The 20,526-nt window shown below is 39.2% G+C and overlaps 1 protein-coding gene across 6 annotated transcripts in view; it reads left to right on the forward strand.

The window, feature by feature from the left end:
- Positions 1 to 20,526, forward strand: part of LOC120543052 (transcription elongation regulator 1-like) — a 91,477-nt gene that overhangs the window by 32,137 nt on the left and 38,814 nt on the right. For 4 of the 6 annotated variants that reach the window (XM_039775887.1, XM_039775888.1, XM_039775890.1 and 1 more), the window contains exons 4-7: positions 3,619 to 3,862; positions 6,521 to 6,796; positions 13,339 to 13,401; positions 19,709 to 19,909. In XM_039775887.1, coding sequence (XP_039631821.1) covers positions 3,619 to 3,862; positions 6,521 to 6,796; positions 13,339 to 13,401; positions 19,709 to 19,909 — 784 coding nt within the window. The remainder of the gene's footprint in view (positions 1 to 3,618; positions 3,863 to 6,520; positions 6,797 to 13,338; positions 13,402 to 19,708; positions 19,910 to 20,526) is intronic. The other 2 variants (XM_039775895.1, XM_039775889.1) reach the window with 1 other exon arrangement.

Here is a 20,526-nt window from a genome sequence, read left to right on the forward strand (position 1 = left end):
TAGCATTTCCTTGCGATAATACACTTTCAGGGTGCGAGTGATGCCCAAACCCAATGACTGAAGCACTGCTGTGCAATTGGGTGGGAGGAATTCAACGCAAACACTATCTAAATGTGGATGCATGTTGTGGGCAGCACAGTTATTAATCAGAAGCAGAATCATCCTTTTCTTCTTCATATTGTGAGGTTTCTGAACTCTTTTGGGATCCACCCACCCATCTGGAATGTCATGCTGAAGTGCCTCCCGAAGCGTGATTGCCGCGTCTGTGTAAGATTTTTTTTGTCCGTTGCTAGGGAAGGGCAACAGCACGCTCACAGCGCTTCAGTGCAGCGCCACAGAAGCGAATCCTAAAAGTTCATGGGCGCGCTATAAGTCTCTGTCTTACACCCCAAAAGACGAGGCTGAGTCTCAGTACTTCAGCAAAACCAGCTTTATTCAGGTTGAAACAGGAACAGCACAGTTATTTATTTTTGCGGGATCTGCCACTCTCCTATACACAGACACAGCAGTCAGGCAGGGTTGTTACCAGGATAGTGGCCAAGTAATCCTGTTCCTTGCATCACCCATCAAGATCTTTTACGTTTGCTTCGGGGAAGAGCCGCAGCAGAGCTATGAGCCTTCTGTTGCCCTGGCAATGGATGAACAGTCGTCCACAGACGCGGTGATCTCACTTCTGGATGCTCTTCAGCATGTTGTCCAGTTGGGGGAGGTCACCAAGAGAGTTTAGAAACCTCACATTTTCTTGAATGAATGCCGCATTAATAGGAATGTTTCTTGAACGAACGTCACTGAACCACATAAAAACTGCTTTTTCGGCATCATCTACATTTGCAACCCGAGATTTTCTTTTTTTTTTTTTTTTTTGCATATAATAAAGTCATATGCATTGCATTTGTCATTCCAACAGATTACACATCACAAACATTAAACACTGTTAGTGTTTTTTTGTGTCTGCCGTTTCTATAGGAGGGTGACAAATGAGTTAAATTCCAATAGATGTTTTTTAAATGTTGACTAGTGATAAGGAAAAAGTATCGCTAAAAAACACCGAAAACAAAAACAGCAAAAAAAACAGTAAGAGGAAAGTTCAAAGGAAGAAATTTTTTTACGATGTTTCTGTTTGGGGATCGTTGTGCACAACTGAGCTGCGACCGTTGTAATGAATGTATCTGCTGAATGTAATTCGTAGTAACGAGATTTCTGTAGATTTGTGTCATATGGAGAAACTGTCAGGACCATAAAAATACTTTGTCCTGCTACTCCTATACTACTCCTTTCTCTGCGCCACTGCAAAGCCCCATCCGCCTAGCGTTCTGAAAAGTGTCATCTGTGAAGATGACAGCCATTTTGCTGTAGCCCTTCACTGAGTTAGTCTCCGTTGCCGGCAGTTCTCTCGTGGCCCGGCTGTCACTAGTGGGCCGTGGACCCCTGACTTAAGCAATAAGTGCTTCATCAGCCGTAATTGACTTCTCATTAAGAAACTGGGTTGGATCAGAAACCTGCAGTCACTGCAGCTCTTCAGGACCAAAATTGCGGGGGAAGATGAGCACTGAGGTAGGACGCACAGCCCGTCTTGTTTGAAAGTGGCTGAATTTCATCGTATTTTTTTTTTTTTTTTGTATTGGTGTAATATGTAAGCTGTTTTACAATGTTTATGTAATCGCAAGACTTGGATCGATGCTCAGTAACTTTATTAGCTTGCAAAAACTGGAAGTATTTGGTAATGTTTTAGGTTTTTGTTTTCTGGTTGTCTCTGACTTCTATTATAAAATGCCAGGACAGGCTATTTGTTTATTAAAATTTATAGAAAACTAGCAAAATACCCGCGCTTCGCAGCGGCGAAGTACTACCTTAAAATTTTTATTAAGAAGAAAATTAAACCTTTTTAAACTGAGGGAAAATAACAAATAATTATTGGTATAAGGATCTCTTTGTATACCACATTGTGAGTTCGGCCCTCCGGTTGTAATATGACCAAGCTGTGCACTGAGCTTACTCTTGAGCATGTAACGTACAGTTGGCCATGTGAACAGTAATCTTGTTTCAAATCTCACAGCTTGGATTGCTGCTGTCATAATCGGTTTGAGTTTCATGGTTTGTTTTAATTACGACAGTATTTGTAGGACTTGTGTTGAAGTGACATTCGGCATCTGTCAAGCGTTGTAAGTGTACAACCAGTTTCATCGATAACTTCACATCCAGCTTTTGAGAGTATAAACATTCGTAAACATCAAAGTGTCCACTACTGAAATTGTCACCCGTGAATCTAAGATGTTTAAGAGGCATTGGCGGTTCTCCAAAGGTGTAAAATATTTGGCCATTTCGGTACACTTGGAAGCGACAACCGAACAATTCAGCGGCAGCCACCAACTCACATGCAGAACCATAGGTGAAGGGCTTAAGCATTTCACTCTTCTAGAGCTCCTGTGTAGTCTAATTATCTCCTGTACCGTCATCAGTCCACACCTTGAACCTGTCCCAGTCATTCAATACATAAGACACAATGGATATCAAGAGTGAGCCTGATATGGCCGTGCAATATGTAACACAGAGAATGGAAAAGGCAGGTGCCATCTCCGGGCATGGAAACCACTCGGTAAGTGACAGTACTTCGATCGATGGTGATCACCTCGATAGACATGTTAATGGGGGTACAGTTGGAATGATAAAGGAAATGGGTACCTGAACAATGTAAAGTAAGTCTAAAATACCTACACAATAACTATAATCGTAATAAACGAACAATAAAACAGCGGAGAAGCCGTGGATTAAATAAGAAGGCTGTAGTTATCAACAGGGAGACGTGAATCCCGTGGCGAAGCAAGGAAGGGAATGTAGAGACGGGCGGAGACGGCCTTATATAGGCAGGCAGCCAACAACTTGGGAGGTGTTGGGATGGGGGACCCAACGTTGCCTCACACGGTGACCGAGCTGCAGGCTATGGATGTATATATGTACGTAAGTAGGATTCAGTTAGTGTTGGGAACCCGTGTACCAAATTTGTTGAAGATGGGCCCATAAGTAACAAAGACCGTTGAAAAGTTCAATATGGCGGCCGACAGTGGCATCATACCACCGAAATAAGTACCAAATTTCAGCCTTCTACCTACATGGGAAGTTTTAGAATTAGTTACGTTGGAAAGTTCAATATGACGGCTGACAGTGGCGTCATACCACCAAAATAAATACATTGGTTTCGGTTAGCGTAGGGAAGCCGCCTACCAAATTTCGTGAAGATGGGGTCTTGAATAAGAAAGTTCAACATGGCGGACGTTGTTGACCGTTATGACCGTTACGCGTAGAATTTTGAAATGAAACCTGCTTAACTTTTGTAAGTAAGCTGTAAGGAATGAGCCTGCCAAATTTCAGCCTTCTACCTACACGGGAAGTTGGAGAATTAGTGATGGATGAGTGAGTGAGTGAGGGCTTTGCCTTTTATTAGTATAGATGCATAACTTTAAAGCACAATTTTACATGGCAAATACATATGTATAACTTTTGTGAAGAAATAATTATGACTTGAAAAATGGCAAACTTGTCCTTTATCCTTTAAAAAAAATGTAAGCTTTTCAGTGTAATATTGAAGACTTTTTAATAGCAAATGCTCTTTTCCTTTAGGTGTACTATTATAATGCAAGGACTAGAGAGTCTGCTTGGAGCAAGCCGGATGGGGTTAAGGTTATCCAGCAGTCTGAACTAACACCAGTTATGGTCACACAAACCACAGTTGTTTCATCTGCCAGTACTCCTGTGGTCAGCACCTCCGCCCCACCAGTGTCCACACAAGCTATGTCTACTACCTTACCCATCAGTTCCGCCGCTCAGACCACTTCTACGCCAGCTGTGTCTCAGGTCATATCCAGTAAGTAAAACACTAGACCAAAATTCTTTTTTGGTAGGTTCCTCTTTTCCCGAGTGTTGCAGATTAGTTTTATATCCCGTGTAAGTAGGCTTCTTTCACACACCTTCATGACAGTGGCAGCAGTCTTATAGTATGTATAGTATGACTAACTAGCTATATTGTGTTTACATAAATATATAATCTGTATTTATGGAAGCAAAGGTCTGTGATATGGTTTGCATCTTTGTAGCTAGAGATCCACAAAGGGGAAAAATATTATGGACTGTCCTTTTCAATGCCAAAAGCAAAATTTTGAAGCAAAATATTGACTACAGATAGAAGAAATGCAGTTTGAAGCATTCCATGCAATGCATGCCCAGCAGTATACATGGGACAAACATCTAAAAAGACTTGCAACATGTATACAGGAACATCGCAATGCCATCAGAAGGAAAGACCCATGGTTTCTGATTTACACACATACAAGTTCCACTGGACATGTACTTTCACAGTGTTCCACTTAAATAAAATTCAGGGCCAATACTAAGAGTGCCAGAGAGCTGGCTGAATCATGGCTGTCTAACTGAAAACTTGAACCCAGCATATAGAGGCTTTAAAAAGAAGAACATCTAAATAATAAAAAAAAAGACTTAATTACCAACACCTTCCAAGGCCCACCTTATTAATCCACTCCCCCTTCACCTGCTATGTTTTGATTCCTGAATGTCTAATCATTTTCCTTTGATGACAACATCTGGTAAGTTGTCGAAAGCTTTGGAATAAAAAAGCAATTTTAAGTTACATAACTCATTTTCTCCCCTTGTGGATCTCTAGCTGCAAATATATATAAATACAGTGCATCCAGAAAGTATTCACAGCGCATCACTTTTTCCACATTTTGTTATGTTACAGCCTTATTCCAGAATGGATTTAATTCATTTTTTTCTTAAGAATTCAACACACAACACCCAATAATGACAACGTGAAAAAAGTTTACTTGAGGTTTTGCAAATTTATTAAAAATAAAAAAACTGAGAACGCACATGTACATAAGTATTCACAGCCTTTGCCATGAAGCTCTAAATTGAGCTCAGGTGCATCCTGTTTCCCCTGATCATCCTTGAGATGTTTAATTGGAGTCCACATGTGGTAAATTCAGTTGATTGGACATGATTTGGAAAGGCACACACCTGTCTATAGAAGGTCCCACAGTTGACAGTTCATGTCAGAGCACAAACCAAGCATGAAGTCAAAGGAATTGTCTGTAGACCTTCGAGACAGGATTGTCTCCAGGCACAAATCTGGGGAAGGTTACAGAAAAATTTCTGCTGCTTTGAAGGTCCCAATGAAGCACAGTGGCCTCCATCATTAGTGGAAGAAGTTCGAAACCACCAGGACTCTTCCTAGAGCTGGCCGGCCATCTAAACTGAGCAATCAGGGGAGAAGGGTCTTAGTCAGGGAGGTGACCAAGAACCCGATGGTCACTCTGTCAGAGCTCCAGAGGTCCTCTGTGGAGAGAGGAGAACCTTCCAGAAGGACAACCATCTCTGCAGCAATCCACCAATCAGGCCTGTATGGTCGAGTAGCCAGACGGAAGCCACTCCTTAGTAAAAGGCACATGGCAGCCTACCTGGAATTTGCCAAAAGGCACCTGAAGGACTCTCAGACCATGAGAAACAAAATTCTCTGGTCTGATGAGACAAAGATTGAACTGTTTGGCGTGAAAGCCAGATGTCACGTTTGGAGGAAACCAGGCACCGCTCATCACCTGGCCAATACCATCCCTACAGGGAAGCATGGTGGTGGCAGCATCATGCTGTGGGGATGTTTTTCAGCGGCAGGAAGTGGGAGACTAGTCAGGATAAAGGGAAAGATGACCGCAGCAATGTACAGAGACATCCTGGCTTTAAACCTGCTCCAGAGCACTCTAGACCTCAGACTGGGGCAATGGTTCATCTTTCAGCAGGACAACAACCCTAAGCACACAGCCAAAATATCAAAGGAGTGGCTTCAGAACAACTCTGTGAATGTCCTTGAGTGGCCCATCCAGAGCCCAGACTTGAATCTGATTGTACATCTCTGGGGAGATCTTAAAATGGCTGTGCACCGACGCTTCCCATCCAACCTGATCGAGCTTGAGAGGTGCTGCAAAGTGGAATGGGCGACACTGGCCAAGCAAAGGTGTGCCAAGCTTGTGGCATCATATTCAAAAAGACTTGAGGCTGTAATTGCTGCCAAAGGTGCATCGATAGAGTATTGAGCAAGGGCTGTGAATACTTATGTACATGTGCTTTCTCATTTTTTTTATTTTTAATAAATTTGCAAAACCCTCAAGTAAACTTTTTTTCACGTTGTCATTATGGGGTTTTGTGTGTAGAATTCTGAGGAAAAAAATGAATTCGATCCATTTTGGAATAAGGCTGTAACATAACAAAATGTGGAAAAAGTGATGCGCTGCGAATACTTTCCAGATGCACTGTATATACTGTACACACATATACAGTATAAGCAAATATTTTTGTTTAACTTTGTTCACAGCTTGAAGCTTAAGTTTGTAACTTATGAAGTTTTAATTGATATTAGGAAATTGAAAATGTAATACTTTGTGTGGTGACAGACATTAAAAAATAATTTGGTGGTGATTATTGCAAATCTGACTCTTCATTTTTCTCTGTTCAGCACCTGTCAGTCAAGACATGACATCTACGGTTACTTCGTCAGTTACTCCTTCACTCAGTGTGTCAACAGTCACTCCCACGGTGGCTCCGGTGCAATCTGTACCTCCTACAGTCCCTCAGGCGGTGCCTCAACCGGTGCCTCAACCGTTGCCACAGAGCTTGCCATCTCCTGTGCCCCATGCTGTACCCCAGCCTGCAGCTGCTATTCCAGCCTTCCCACCAGTTATGGTACCGCCTTTCCGTGTGCCTTTGCCTGGCATGCCCATCCCATTACCTGGTAGGTTTGCCAAAGTCTTGAAGGTGCATCTTGCCTCACATGAACATCTGTTTGCTCTCTTTCTTTTTTTTTTTTTAATTTGTAAGCCTTATGTTGTTTTTATCTGGAACAAATATATATATTTGCTTCTTGAAAGGTTTGCTTTTATTTTTAACTGTTGGCCACTGGAAAATTGTCACAGCTAATTTTTAAATGATGTGAAAACTCTGTTTGCTTTTTCTTGTTGGCTAACCACATTCATAAAGCTAATGCCAGTTGTTGCTGTCTGACTGTTGAGGAATGCTTAGTAATGAAATGATTAAATTAGTTTTTTGTATGTCAGCTGTTGGTATTTTACAGAAAACAGAGTACATCAGGCTGAACTTTCCTTAAGATAAATGCCATGTTAAAAACATAATAAGGCTATAAATATCTGTTAGTGCTATTTATTACATTTTTTCTGTTTTTGTGATGGGTGTCTAAGGCATTTCCAACTTCCTGTGACTGCCGTTGATAGTGTAACGCATGCTTGCTTATTCAAACATCCCTGTTTTTTTTAACACAATGTAGCAATGTCTACAATAATTAATTATTAAGTGCCCAGATGCTCTCAGCACTGAAAGAATTCCTTTCAGAACCAGTGCTGACTTTGTGTGTATTTAAGGCACATGTCTATAGGAGCATGGCCTAGTCCAAGTGTCCTCAATCACAGTCCTGAAGGGTCGCAGTGACTAAAGCGTTTCATTCCTGCCAGTTTCCTAATTAGAGCTCAGTCCTTGCTGATAATAAAACTTGGTATTTAACTCTGTACCTTGTTAGAACTTTTATTCATCAAAGACAAATTTCAGAGATCCTCAGTTATAGTCCTGGAAAGTTGCAGTGGCTGCAGGTTTTCACTTCAACCAATTTCTTATTTGGAAGTCATTTATTTAATACTGAAGCAATACAGTGATCTCTCACTATATCGCGCTTCGACTTTTGCGGCTTCACTCCATCGCGGATTTTAAATGTAAGCATATCTAAATATCACAGATTTTTTGCCGGTTCGCGGATTTCTGCGGACAATGGGTCTTTTAATTTATGGTACATGCTTCCTCAGTTTGTTTGCCCAGTTGATTTCATACAAGGGACGCTATTGGCGGATGGCTTAGAATCTACCCAATCAGAGCATGTATTACATATTAACTAAAACTCCTCAATGATATACGATATGCTTCCCGTGTGGTGCTTCGCACACTTAAAAGCTCTAACAACACGTATTGATTTTTCATTGTTTGCTTTTCTCTGCCTCTCTCTCGCGCTCTCTCTGATATTCTCTGCTCCTGACGGAGGGGGTGTGAGCAGAGGGGCTGTTTGCTTAGAAGATACGGACGCTCGTCTAAAAATGCTGAAAGACTACCTTCACCTTGATCCCTTCCTTGGTGCTCGCATATTTAAAAGCCCAACAGCACGTATTGATTTTTTGATTGTTTGCTTTTCTCTCGCTCTCTCTCTGACATTCTCTGCTCCTGATGCGTGCTCCTTTTAAGGGGAAGATATGTTTGCATTATTTTAATTGTGAGAAAGAACTGTCATCTCTGTCTTGTCATGGAGCACAGTTTAAACTTTTGACTAAAGGGTGTTATTTCATGTCTAGGGGGCTTTAATAATGTTAACAAAACATATTTAGAAGGTCGTAAACAGATTTTCTATGCTCTAACTGTGAAAATATTAGATTTACACATAAAGAATCCAACTTCGTGGAAATTCATTTATCGCGATAGAGTCTGGAACGGGTTAACTGCGATAAACGAGGGTTTACTGTATAACTGTGCAGAGAATATTTATAAACGGTGTGGGAGAGTTTCTAAGGACTTAAAATATATAAAAATAACCATACAAACATATGGTTTCTACTTCGCGGATTTTCACCTGCCGCGGAGGGTTCTGGAACGCAACCCCCGCGATAGAGGAGGGATTACTGTATGTTATTTGGGCTTAATTTTAGTTACCTTGCCTGCTACAATTCAGCACCCTTAATTGACTATTTTAGTTTTTAGCAGCTGCATTTAAATTTGATTTATTGCCAGTTTTCTTAACTAGACATTCGTTAATAATGGAATGCAGATAACTAATAAACCAGCAGCTCTCCTGCTAAAATGCTTCCTTTTTTAACCTGTGCATATGCACTATGAAATAAAGTTTAGAAATGAATGAGAGGAGAATTGGAAGGACCATTCAGTTTAAATCAGTTCTGGTCCACAAAACACATGAATAACGTTCTCAGAGAAGGAAACTCTGCAATGCAAACAAAATTTCTCTTGGATGAATGAACGCACTAACAGGCCAAACAGTTACACAGCAAGTTTCATTATCATCAAGGAGTGTCTTCTAGTTGGGAAACTATTTGGAAGGAAAACCTGCAGCCACTGTGGTCTTCCAGGACTGTGATTGAGGACCCCTGCCCTAAATTATCACTGGGAAGGTTAGAGCCATTTTAGAGACAAAGGCATGAAGGCTTGAACTTGTTCAGCATGGATCGGGTTATATTTATTCGAAAGGTACAAATGCTTTATTGATTCTAAGAGGAAATAGCAGCATTACAACAAGCAAAAACAGCACAAAATTCACACAAGATGAAACATATTTTTATTAGATTATGGAAACAGATATTGAAATTGATTAAAACATATTCCAGCCAGACGTAAAGGCGCACCATCTAAAGGCAACTGGTAAGCATTCTGAAGGTGTTACCCAGAGTGCTGTGGTAGAGTTGGCTTTGTGTTAAATATCCCCCACCAGTTGATCAAGGGTGTTGCACAGATGGCATGGAACAGTGATAGCCAGCATCATAGCCAATACCTTCCTTCTACACCTGCTTTGAAAGAGTCCAGACTAGCACTTAGAAGAGCCAGCTTTTTTAATGAACATGTCAAGTCATTTGACATCAGCTTACATAACAACCCACTACATAAAAAAGGATATTTGTGCTAAAGGGCAGGCATTGTGGCACAGTGGTTAAGGCTTTGGACTTCAAACTATGCGGTTGTGGGTTCAAATCCCACTACTGACACGGTGTGACCCCCGAGCAAGTCATTTTCTCCATCTGTGATCCAGTTGGAAAAATAAAAGAATGTAACCAATTGTATCTCAGATGTTTGTAAGTTGCTATGGATAAAAGCATCGGCCAAGTAAATAAATATATTGCAACATTTTTGACCAACCCCAGAGAATCTTATGGGGGCCTGTGAAGTGACATGAGCGAAAAAAAAAAAAAAAATCACCCAAATTCTCTGCAAAACCATTCACTTTCTTGGTTTTTTGTCCTTTTAGGGTCTGCTTTAACCAGAAAGTAGGGCTGTGTTTTTTATATATTTTTTGGCTCTGATTAAGTTTGCAGTTCATTTTGGATTCCTTTCCACATGCAGCCCTTGGTACTTGTGTACCTGAACCAACTAAAATTCTTGTCTCCGGGTTAAGAATGTAATTTAGACAGCCATTCTCTTCCTTAATGGAATAGTCCTCATTAACATGAAATCTTTTTTGAAGTTACTCATCTCATAGTGTTGAGTGGTTGCAGAGATAAAAAAAAATTGTATCATGTTTTAATGCAGAATGAAAAGGTAAAGGTTTATTATCTATTATAAAGTCAATGGTGACCAAAGCTGTACAATGGCAAACAGTGTGAGGGTGAAAAAAAATTGTATTATAATGTATAATCCACACATTAGTTTTCCAGCCGTATTCTCAAAATGAATTATTTTTTTTTTTTTTGGCTAAAATTATGTTAAATATATACTTACAGAATATACGGGGAAACTAAAGCCTCATGGTATTCATGGACAGGAGTTTTGAGCAATGAATGATGTGTGCCAATTATTCTAGAATTATATATTTAACATCATTTTATCAAAAATGCATGTGTTTTGACTGTTTGGAGCAAATGACAGGATAGCTGACAATGGATTATGTGGCGTGAATAACAAGATTTTTTTTTTTCTTTTTTACATGAATGTTTTTCACATCATTTAAAGTTGTACGGCATTGGTCACTATTGGTTTCTGTTATCATGATCTTTTTTTTTTCCACTTTGTGCATGAAAACATGATATTAAAAATTGCTCTCTGCCTTCACTACAATCTACACATAGTATAATAAATCATTTTGGGTGGAGTATTCCTTTTAATTTCAGCAGAATCTCTTAGTATTAGAAAAACCTAAGCTGCAAATGTTTCCTCCATGAGGCCTCTGCATTTCTCCTTGTGTCCACCAGTTATACATAATTGCTAAGTCATCGGAGACCTTCTGGTACCTGATGTGTTTGGAGTGAACTGGACGTTTAGGCGGGCCTCGTCTGTTGCTGTCCACTCCTTTTGACACTCCGCTCTGTAACCTCATAAACTGTGGTCTGCCCATCAATTCGTTAGTAATCAAAGAAATTAATGGAGCATTAAAATTTTTTTAACCCTAAAATATCTTTCATCCTTATGGACTGCATGGCTTTAGAGGCAGTAGAGAAGTACAAAATATGATGCTTAGTTGAATGACAAAGGTTTCCCTAAAAAAAATGCCCTTCAGTAGAAAGTGATCTTTTAAGTCGGGTGTCTGCAAAGTCTGCCTGGTCTGGGGGGTACTGTAGTGACAGCAGGCTTTTGTTCCAACCCGTTTTTTAACAAGGAGTTTGATTTCTGTTAACACCTATTGGTCAAGTAACATTCTCATAATTAAATTTAGTTGTTGAGGGTGGGGGGGCATGGTGGCACAATGATAGTAGTAAGGAGACCAGGGTTTGCATGTACCCCATATGTTTGCGTAAGTTTCCTCTGCCACCCACAGGCAGGTTAGGTGAAGTGATGACACTAAAGTGGCCCTAGAGTGAGTGTGGCGTGTTCACCATGCAGTGATTTGGAACTTGTCCAGGGATTGTTCCTGTCTTTTTTTTTTTCCCTGTGCTTGCTGGGATGGCCTCCAGCTGCCCCGTGACCCTGCTAAGGATAAATGGGTTTAGAAAATGGATATATTTTGGTTGTCCCACCCTCAATTGCCTATTCAGCTGCTGTATACATGGTTTTTAATTACTTCTTAATAACAATTAGTTGCAAATAACAAAGGAACCAGCAGTTCTCTGCCTAATTCCTTTCCATTTACACCTGTTGGTATGTATAGAGAACTGTCTGGTTTAATAAAATATTTAAAAGGAAACCGAAGATCAGTGAGATGATAATCTACATTATAAGATTCACCTGACATGGCAGTGTGAAAATACTAACGCACTATACAGCTTTTGGTAGTACCAGTTTTTAATTAATCAGTCGAGTTGGAACAAAATCATGCAGCGACTACTGTCCTCTGGGACCGACTTTGTAGGCCCCTCCATGCCTTAAGTGATCAGTATGTTCAGGTTTTGCCCCGGATTTACCTGGTTTTGTGCCTCCGTTTCTATAGCAGACTAGCATTTACATGTATTGACATGGCAGATGCTTTTTCCCCCAAAGCAACTTACAAACAAAGGTCAGTCTGTCAATTTCTAACCTGCTTAGTTTTGAAAAGGGTCGCAAAGGGCTATTGGAGCCTATTCAATTCAGCATAGATGCGAGTCCGGAACAAACCCTGCACAGAGTGCCAGTCCATCATAGGGCAAACACACACATCAAACCCAGGATGTAAACCCAGGTCTTCTTACTGCAAGGCAGCAGCACTACCACTGTGCCTTTTCATTTCAAAAAAAGAGTCGGCATTATCAAATAAACTTCACTGTAGGGGACTGTTGTGACACAGGTATTAGAGGACTAGTATGCAAAGTTGACCATCATAAGTGAAGAGCTCTAAACCAAACAAAGCAGCCCAAGACTAGTCGCTATTTCCCTTTCCTTGTCTCAATTACAAAGGTATTCATAGAGCAAGAGGGTCTTCAAGCACTCCTCAAACCCACTGAGAGAGGTAGCAGTTTGGATGGAGACGGGCAGCTTGTTCCACCAGCTAGGAGCTGCACATGCACCGAGTTTGGATTGAGATAGCAATGTAAAGGAATATGTGATGTGTCAATAAATCTGACTGTTGGAATATAAAATGGGGATGATTTGGAATTTAAAATGTGTGTCCAGTAGGTGTCAGTGTTTAATACCTTTTTTGGAAACAATTTACCTTTAAAAATGAAAGACGTTCCTTTCTGTCTTAAGAGCTGTGCAGTTGAGACTGAATTTTGAAAAGGGATTTTTAAATATATTTTCCACAGTGGATTACAGATTTAATGCTTTCCTTTTAAACAATGCTACAGTAACGGTCCATACTTTTAGACTCAAAATACTTTAATTTTTATTCAATGCTCAAAATTATATGGAGATGGTAAGACTTTTTTTATGAAGCTAGTAGCTTGTGATTTGTCCACTATGTGTTACCTATACTTTCTATCAAAATGTCAAATTTGTGGCAGCTACACAGAATGCTTGCATGCATACGTGTTCTTCTTTTATGCTGTTTTTGTTTTCTTTTTTTAAAAATCCCACATAGTAGGGGTTTTTAAATTTTGTTTTGGCAGCTGACGTTTTTCTGTGTCCAATATGCTTGCTTATCCGTTCTTACAGGTGTAGCAATGATGCAGATAGTCAGCTGCCCATATATAAAGGCAATCGCTCCCAACAAAAACGGTAATTCTTTAAAAATCTCAAATCAGTCTTCTTTGTTAGTTGGCATGTTAGTGAATGTTGTGAGTTATGCTCTTTATTATGCCCTGCCACAATTACTGAAGTGGTAAATGCAGTAGTGTTCAAATAACAAGCTTAGAGTGAGTGTGGGCTGAGAAGCAGTGACAGGCTGATATTTCAAGCCATCAGTTTACACAGCTTATGAAGTGTATTTTGTTAATTATTCTTGTATTTTATATCCAGGTACAAACATGAAGGTGATTTGTCATTAATATCATATCAGTTAGAATTAAAGTCGTTTTAGAGCATTAGGAGCTTTTTTAAAATGAATGTTAGGATAGGCCAGGCTGAACACAGAAATAAAATCTTTTGACATATACACAAGTTTCAATCACTGTAATGCATTTTCCGTGGAAGCTTAATGACACCTTTCATGGCAAATTTGGAAGCCGTTTTTATCTCGATCTTTATCTTGATCATCCCTCAGAGTTTAACTTGATTTGCAGATTAATATAAGCTTGGAGGCAGCTCTGTCTTTTGAAGAAAAGTTGATTTAGTTGAGCCGTTTAAGGTTCTTCGGCTTTCTTTTACACATTTTGTAAGCACATTCCAGCGGAAAGCTTGCATGGATGTATTATATTGCAGGGCAGGGTGTAAGCAGTTTTTGTTTTTAAAGTGATTGTAGTCTTAAAGTACTGTAAGTGCAAACCAATTTATAAAATACCTTTCTGTGTTTTACTAGCTTTGTGTTTGTCTGATTGATCATACCATTGTTTGGCTTATTTATTTTGAATGCAGCTTCACCTGTGTTAAGTAACATCGTCATGTTGTGGCATGCTTGCTTGATTACTAACATAGAAATCTTTCTTATTTTCTCTTTAAAGTGCTGTTTGAAAATTCACTATGATTACTGCTTATGTTTTTTGTTAAGGAAGTCTTCACCCAAAAATAAGTTTTTATATCTGTTACTTCCCACGCGGTGTTTTGTAGCAATGGCCGAGAATAATTTATAATTGCATATATTCATGGAGATCAGAGAGAGCAAAATTCCTGATAACAATAGGTTTTACTGAGGACAGGATTTTAAAAATAGTAAACAATACCAAAACATTCATGAAATGTCTCACACTACTGGAAATGGAGAATGCACATACCAGGTGTCCAGTCATATGCTCATATCATCCCAAACAACATGTATTTTTTGTTGCACAAAATGGAAGTAGTAGGGAGATGTGCTGTGTTAGCCATTAAGGATGCAAGGAGAGGTGAAGCAAAATTATACCATTTAATGGCTAACTAAACAGATTATAATATGCAAACTTTTGAGGCAGCTCAGGCCTCATTTCCAGGAAAACTGTCTTGTGTGCAACAGCAAAGTCCCGTCTCTGCTCCTCAGTCCCTGGTCAGGAGTCCGGACTTGAATTCAAAAGCTTATTCTCATTTGAATGTGCATTGCTGTTGTGCCTGACACTAATTTCTCCAGAAAAGGTTTGTTGAGCATTTTTTTTTTTTTTTTAAAGCAGAAAATACATGTTTGGGATTTTGCGTGGATATGACTCCATAATTGACATTTGAATTATGCAACAAGAGATTTGAGGTTTTTTTTTCGTCTTCCATGGACAGTTTATTTTTTGCTGCTATTACAGTGGACTTAAACCGCAGACTGATTTTATCAGGAGTTTTGCTGTGTCTTTTCTCAGTGAAATATGATATAAGGGGCTCATGCTGACACACCATTTTCATCCAAACAATGTTCAGTGGCGATTAAAAAGACATTAAATATTAGATTATATATGTGAAACTTAAAAATAAATTGAGGGACATTACGCTCCACCTATATAATGCACTAGAGAGACTACATCTGGACTAGTGTGTGCAGTTCTGGTCACCTCACTACACGAAAGACAGAGCAGCACTTGTAACTGTGTGGAGGAGAACAACCCAAGTACATCTCAGAATGCAAGGACATGTGCCACTGTGACAGACTCAGAGAATTAAAGCTCTTTAGTCTGTGTGGGGACACCAGTGGAAATTAATGGAAAGCACATTTACGACTAGAGCCAGAAAGCCCTTCTGTACTCAAGAGTTGTCAGAATCTGCCGAGACTTGGAGTTGAAGCAGAAACCTTCATAACCTTTAAGAAGGATCTGGAGGAGATATTGGGACAGCTGAGCGCTTAGCTAATCAAACACACTTGATGGACTGAATGGGCTTCTCGTTTGTCAAATTTATGTTTATTAAGATTGTTTTCTTAGCCATTGCAGCAAATAATGAGAGGCGAGTAATTGGTATAAGATTCATAATTTTTGGGTGGAGAATTTCTTAATTGTATTTCAGTTTTAATAATTTTATTGAAGTATTCTTTTTTTCTGAATACATTTTAGCATTTGAATGTTTTCTCATTTTTCGCAATGTATCTTTGAATATGAGTTTTTTTTTTTGATGAATTTTATTATGGATTCTAGGAGATAGAACTGGCAAATCAGTGAGCATTCACCATATTATAATGCGGATTTCACATATTCCTATTGTTAACACATTTTTTAAAGCTAATACTGGGATTGGACAAAATACCACCTGCAAAGTGCACATGTTGTATCGCAGCCGAAGACAATATCCCTAAAGAGAGAAAGAAAATGTGTCTGGGTTTATAGTGTTGAAAAGCTTTTTTGTCTAGTTGATGCTTCAATTTAAGTGAAGTACCCTAAGTATCTAAAATTAAGTTATTTATATGCATTGTTACATAAAAATATATTATTTAATATTGAATATTTATTATTATATAGTTTAGGCGCTTCCACTGCAAAATTTATTTATAGGTTACTAACCAGATTAAGTAGGTATATGATTATATAATCCCATGATATGATTTAAAAGCCTGTACAGCAGCTGTCCTTTTGCCTCGCTGCCCTTGTCTCGCAGGACATTAAAGTGTCTCCGTGAAAATCGCGTATTGTCTCCTTCCAAGCCTTCCAAAATTTTTTTTTTAATAGAAAGATTTATACAGTAACACTGCAAAATAAATTCCATTTCAGCTTTCAATTACACAAATCTTAATGTGTGTTTTGTAAGCTTTTTTCACAAATCAGGAGAGACCAAGCAGTCTATGAAGCCCATTCTGGCAGCTAATAATTTGTCTGTAGTCTCACCCACCGGTTTTTTAAAGCTATCTGAGTATCTGCTTCAGCTACATTACTGGGCAGTTTGCTTCAGATTCCCCAGTTCTTTGTGTGAAGAAGTGCTCTTGTTTATCTTTAATTCCATTGGTGTCCAAATGTTTACCTTTTTAGTTAGAAGAATTTTTTAACTAGCGCCTTAAACAGTTTTAAAGACATGAGCTAGTTTTGAAGGTTGAAGGTGTCCCATTTCATTTGGTTGTAGTAGATCGGCCAGGGAAGTTCTTGCTAACGCTGCCATTTACAGTAAACCTGGAACATTTACAGCTCTCTCTGCGTCTAGTCAAAAGTATAGTATAATATGTCTGATAGTCGAAAAAGGTTTTGTATGTTTTGTGAGTGCTTCAGCTTTAATGGGCAGCAATAGTGAATTAAAGCTGAAAAAGCAGTATAAACTATACAGTGTTAATACGTCGCAAATGTTAAGGGTGTATGGAATTGAGATGAAAAATACACCCACAATTCAACACTGATGCTTTACATTTATTTTCAACCACCCCACACTTTATCTACATTGACCCTGTGGATACAGGTCAGTTCAAAAATATAAAGGCTCTCTAAGTGATATCTTATAAATGTTACTTAAGATTATATCACTGAATAGCGTAGTTCTTTGAACAGCTATAAATAACCAGTTGGCTTATGTTAGAGAAGATTGGTCATTTCGTGGGGTTTTTAAATTTTGTTCAGGTACTTCTTCCAGGTTTACTCTCAGGGCTCTCCCTATGGTAGTTTATCTGGTAGGCCTCAAGTTTCCCCGAGTTTCAGCTTCCTTTTAATAGGCAAAACAACTCCCAGGTATTTTGTCCATCATAATGCATAGCAGATCATGTTTTGAGACTCAACGAAACATCTGTCAGCCCAAAACTGAATGTTCCATACCTATTTCAGATGTATTTTCACTGCCTATACAGGTGCCGGTCATAAAATTAGAATATCATGACAACGTTGATTTATTTCAGTAATTCCATTCAAAAAGTGAAACTTGTATATTAGATTCATTCATTACACACAGACTGATGTATTTCAAATGTTTATTTCTTTTAATGTTGATGATTATAACTGACAACTAATGAAAGTCCCAAATTCAGTATCTCGGAAAATTAGAATATCAATTAAGACTGATTTAAAAAAAAAAAAAAGATTTTTAGAAATGTTGGCCAACTGAAAGGTATGAACATGAAAAGTATGAGCATGTACAGCACTCAATATTTAGTTGGCCTGGATTACTGCTGCAAAGCGGCGTGGCATGGAGTCGATCAGTCTGTGGCACTGCTCAGGTGTTATGAGAGCCCATGTTGCTCTGATAGTGGCCTTCAGCTCTTCTGAATTGTTGGGTCTGGCGTATTGCATCTTCCTTTTCACAATACCCCATAGATTTTCTATGGTGTTAAGGTCGGGCAAGTTTGCTGGCCAATCAAGAACAGGGATACCACGGTCCTTAAACCAGGTACTGGTAGTTTTGGCACTGTTGTGCAGGTGCCAGGTCCTGTTGGAAAATGAAATCTGCATCTCCATAAAGTTCGTCAGCAGCAGGAAGCATGAAGTGCTCTAAAACTTTCTGGTAGATGGCTGCGTTGACCTTGGACCTCAGAAAACACAATGGACCAACACCAGCAGATGACATGGCACCCCAAACCATCACTGACTGTGGAAACTTTACCCTGGACCTCAAGCAACGTGGATTCTGTGCCTCTCCTCTTCCTGCAGACTCTTGGACCTTGATTTCCAAAGGAAATGCAAAATTTACTTTCATCAGAGAACATAACTTTGGACCACTCAGCAGCAGTCCAGGTGAGACGCTTCTGACGCTGTCTCTTGCTCAAGAGTGGCTTGACACAAGGAATATGACGGCTGAAGCCCATGTCTTGCATACGTCTGTGCCTGGTGGTTCTTGAAGCTCTGACTCCAGCTGCAGGCCACTCTTTGTGAATCTCCCCCACAGTTTTGTTTCACAATCCTCCCCAGGGTACAAGCAGTTATCCCTATTGCTTGTCCACTTTTTTCTACCACCTCATCTTGTCCTTCCCTTCGCCCCTCTATTAATGTGCTTGGACACAGAGCTCTGTGAACAGCCAGCCTCTTTAGCAATGACGTTTTGTTTGTTGCCCTCCTTGTGCCAGGTGTCAGTGGTCGTCTTTTGGACAACTGTCAAGTCCGCAGTCTTTCTCATGATTGTGTGGCCTACAGAACTCGACTGAGAGACCATTGAAAGGCTTTTGCAGGTGTTTTGAGTTTATTAGTTGATTAGAGTGTGGCACCGGGTGTCTTCAATATTGAACCTGTTCACAATATTCTAATTTTCCGAGATACTGAATTTGGGACTTTAATTAGTTGTCAGTTATAATCATCAAAATTAAAAGAAATAAACATTTGAAATACATCAGTCTGTGTGTAATGAATGAATCTAATATACAAGTTTCACTTTTTGAATGGAATTACTGAAATAAATCAACTTTGTCATGATATTCTAATTTTATGACCGGCACCTGTAAATGTACACCTTGGCCGAAGTCTTATTTTCCATGACCACTGTTTACTTGTAATGTTGATTCCATGTGGCAGCTGTTCACAATTTAGAACAAAACCACAGAACGAACACCAGGGCCATGTAACTGTTCCCACTATGTAATAACAAAAATGAAAGTGCAGTAGGATAATGAGGGAGCATTTGAAGTGCTGTGTCTTCCTGAAAGCTTCAACAAGTATCCTTGGTTAACATTTGTTGCTCACACTGTTGATTTTGTTCACTTCTTATCTTGTATTCACGGCTCCCATTATGTCTCAATAGTAAGGCAAATGGTTGGTTCTGTGAAAGAGAAGGCCAGCTACTTCTAGTTCTCTTAACAAGTATGACAGACATTCATATCTTTTGTCCAATTCCTGTACTTTTTACTAGTGGCATTCATGTAGTTTTAGCATAAAGAGTTAGTCCTCTGCTTAGTAGATTTACAAACTCAATTTGTTTTCAAAATCTCTTTCTAAATAAACATAAATATTCCAAAAAACTCTTGTGTTTAAATTTCCAAGTACACAAGTGTTATATGTAAGCTTTGAGAAATGGTGAATATGTGTTTCTTTTCAAGATTTGTAATAAGAATGATTTTGAATGTTTTGAATTTTTCCCTGTTTAGGTGTACTCCCAGGCATGGCTCCTCCGATTGTACCCATGATGCATCCACAAGTTGCCATTGCTGCTTCTCCCGCTGCTTTAGCTGGAGGACTGCCATTGCCCGAATGGTCCGAATATAAGACGGCTGATGGGAAGACCTATTATTATAACAACAGGACACTGGAGTCCACGTGGGAGAAACCACAGGAGTTAAAAGACAAAGGTGCCACGTCTGCCCTCTTTTTTTGTCAGTGCTGAAGTATATCCCTTAGAATTTTGCATTTTTTTCTTCTTTTACAACCAGTGCATGGTAGAAAGTTTATATCTTCTAACACAAATCATGAAATAAAAAGCAAAAATATCTTGCATCATCTACACAATATTTTTCATAGACGTAGATTAGTGTTTTGAACAAGCTTTTGCTTTACTTAATATCTTTAGTATTTTCCAAGTAGTTTATTTTTTTTTCCACAGTTTTGGCCGTCATTCATTCCAAAAACTTTCTCTGTTAAATTTGGGAGTATTTCAGAAATTACAAAAAAAAGAGAGAGAAAAATGTGCTTCCTTTAGTGGATTACAGTTGTGGCCAAGTTGACACCAGAAGAAACAGCCTTCAGACATACTGAATATATCCACTCTAAAGCTTTGAGTTCCTTTGTTTAGTAAATCTTGCCTGGAGATTACACACGTGGTAAAGAGGATCCATCTAATATAAGCTGATTTCTGTGCAGCAGGCATTGTTTGTGATGTGTCATCTATTAGAATGTATGTGTGATGCATATAGTTACAAAAAATTGCAGCTTTCATTCCAGCAGATTGTGCATCGTAAACATTAGTACT

The sequence above is a fragment of the Polypterus senegalus genome, chromosome 13 (assembly GCF_016835505.1).
Source record: "Polypterus senegalus isolate Bchr_013 chromosome 13, ASM1683550v1, whole genome shotgun sequence".
NCBI lineage: Eukaryota > Metazoa > Chordata > Cladistia > Polypteriformes > Polypteridae > Polypterus > Polypterus senegalus.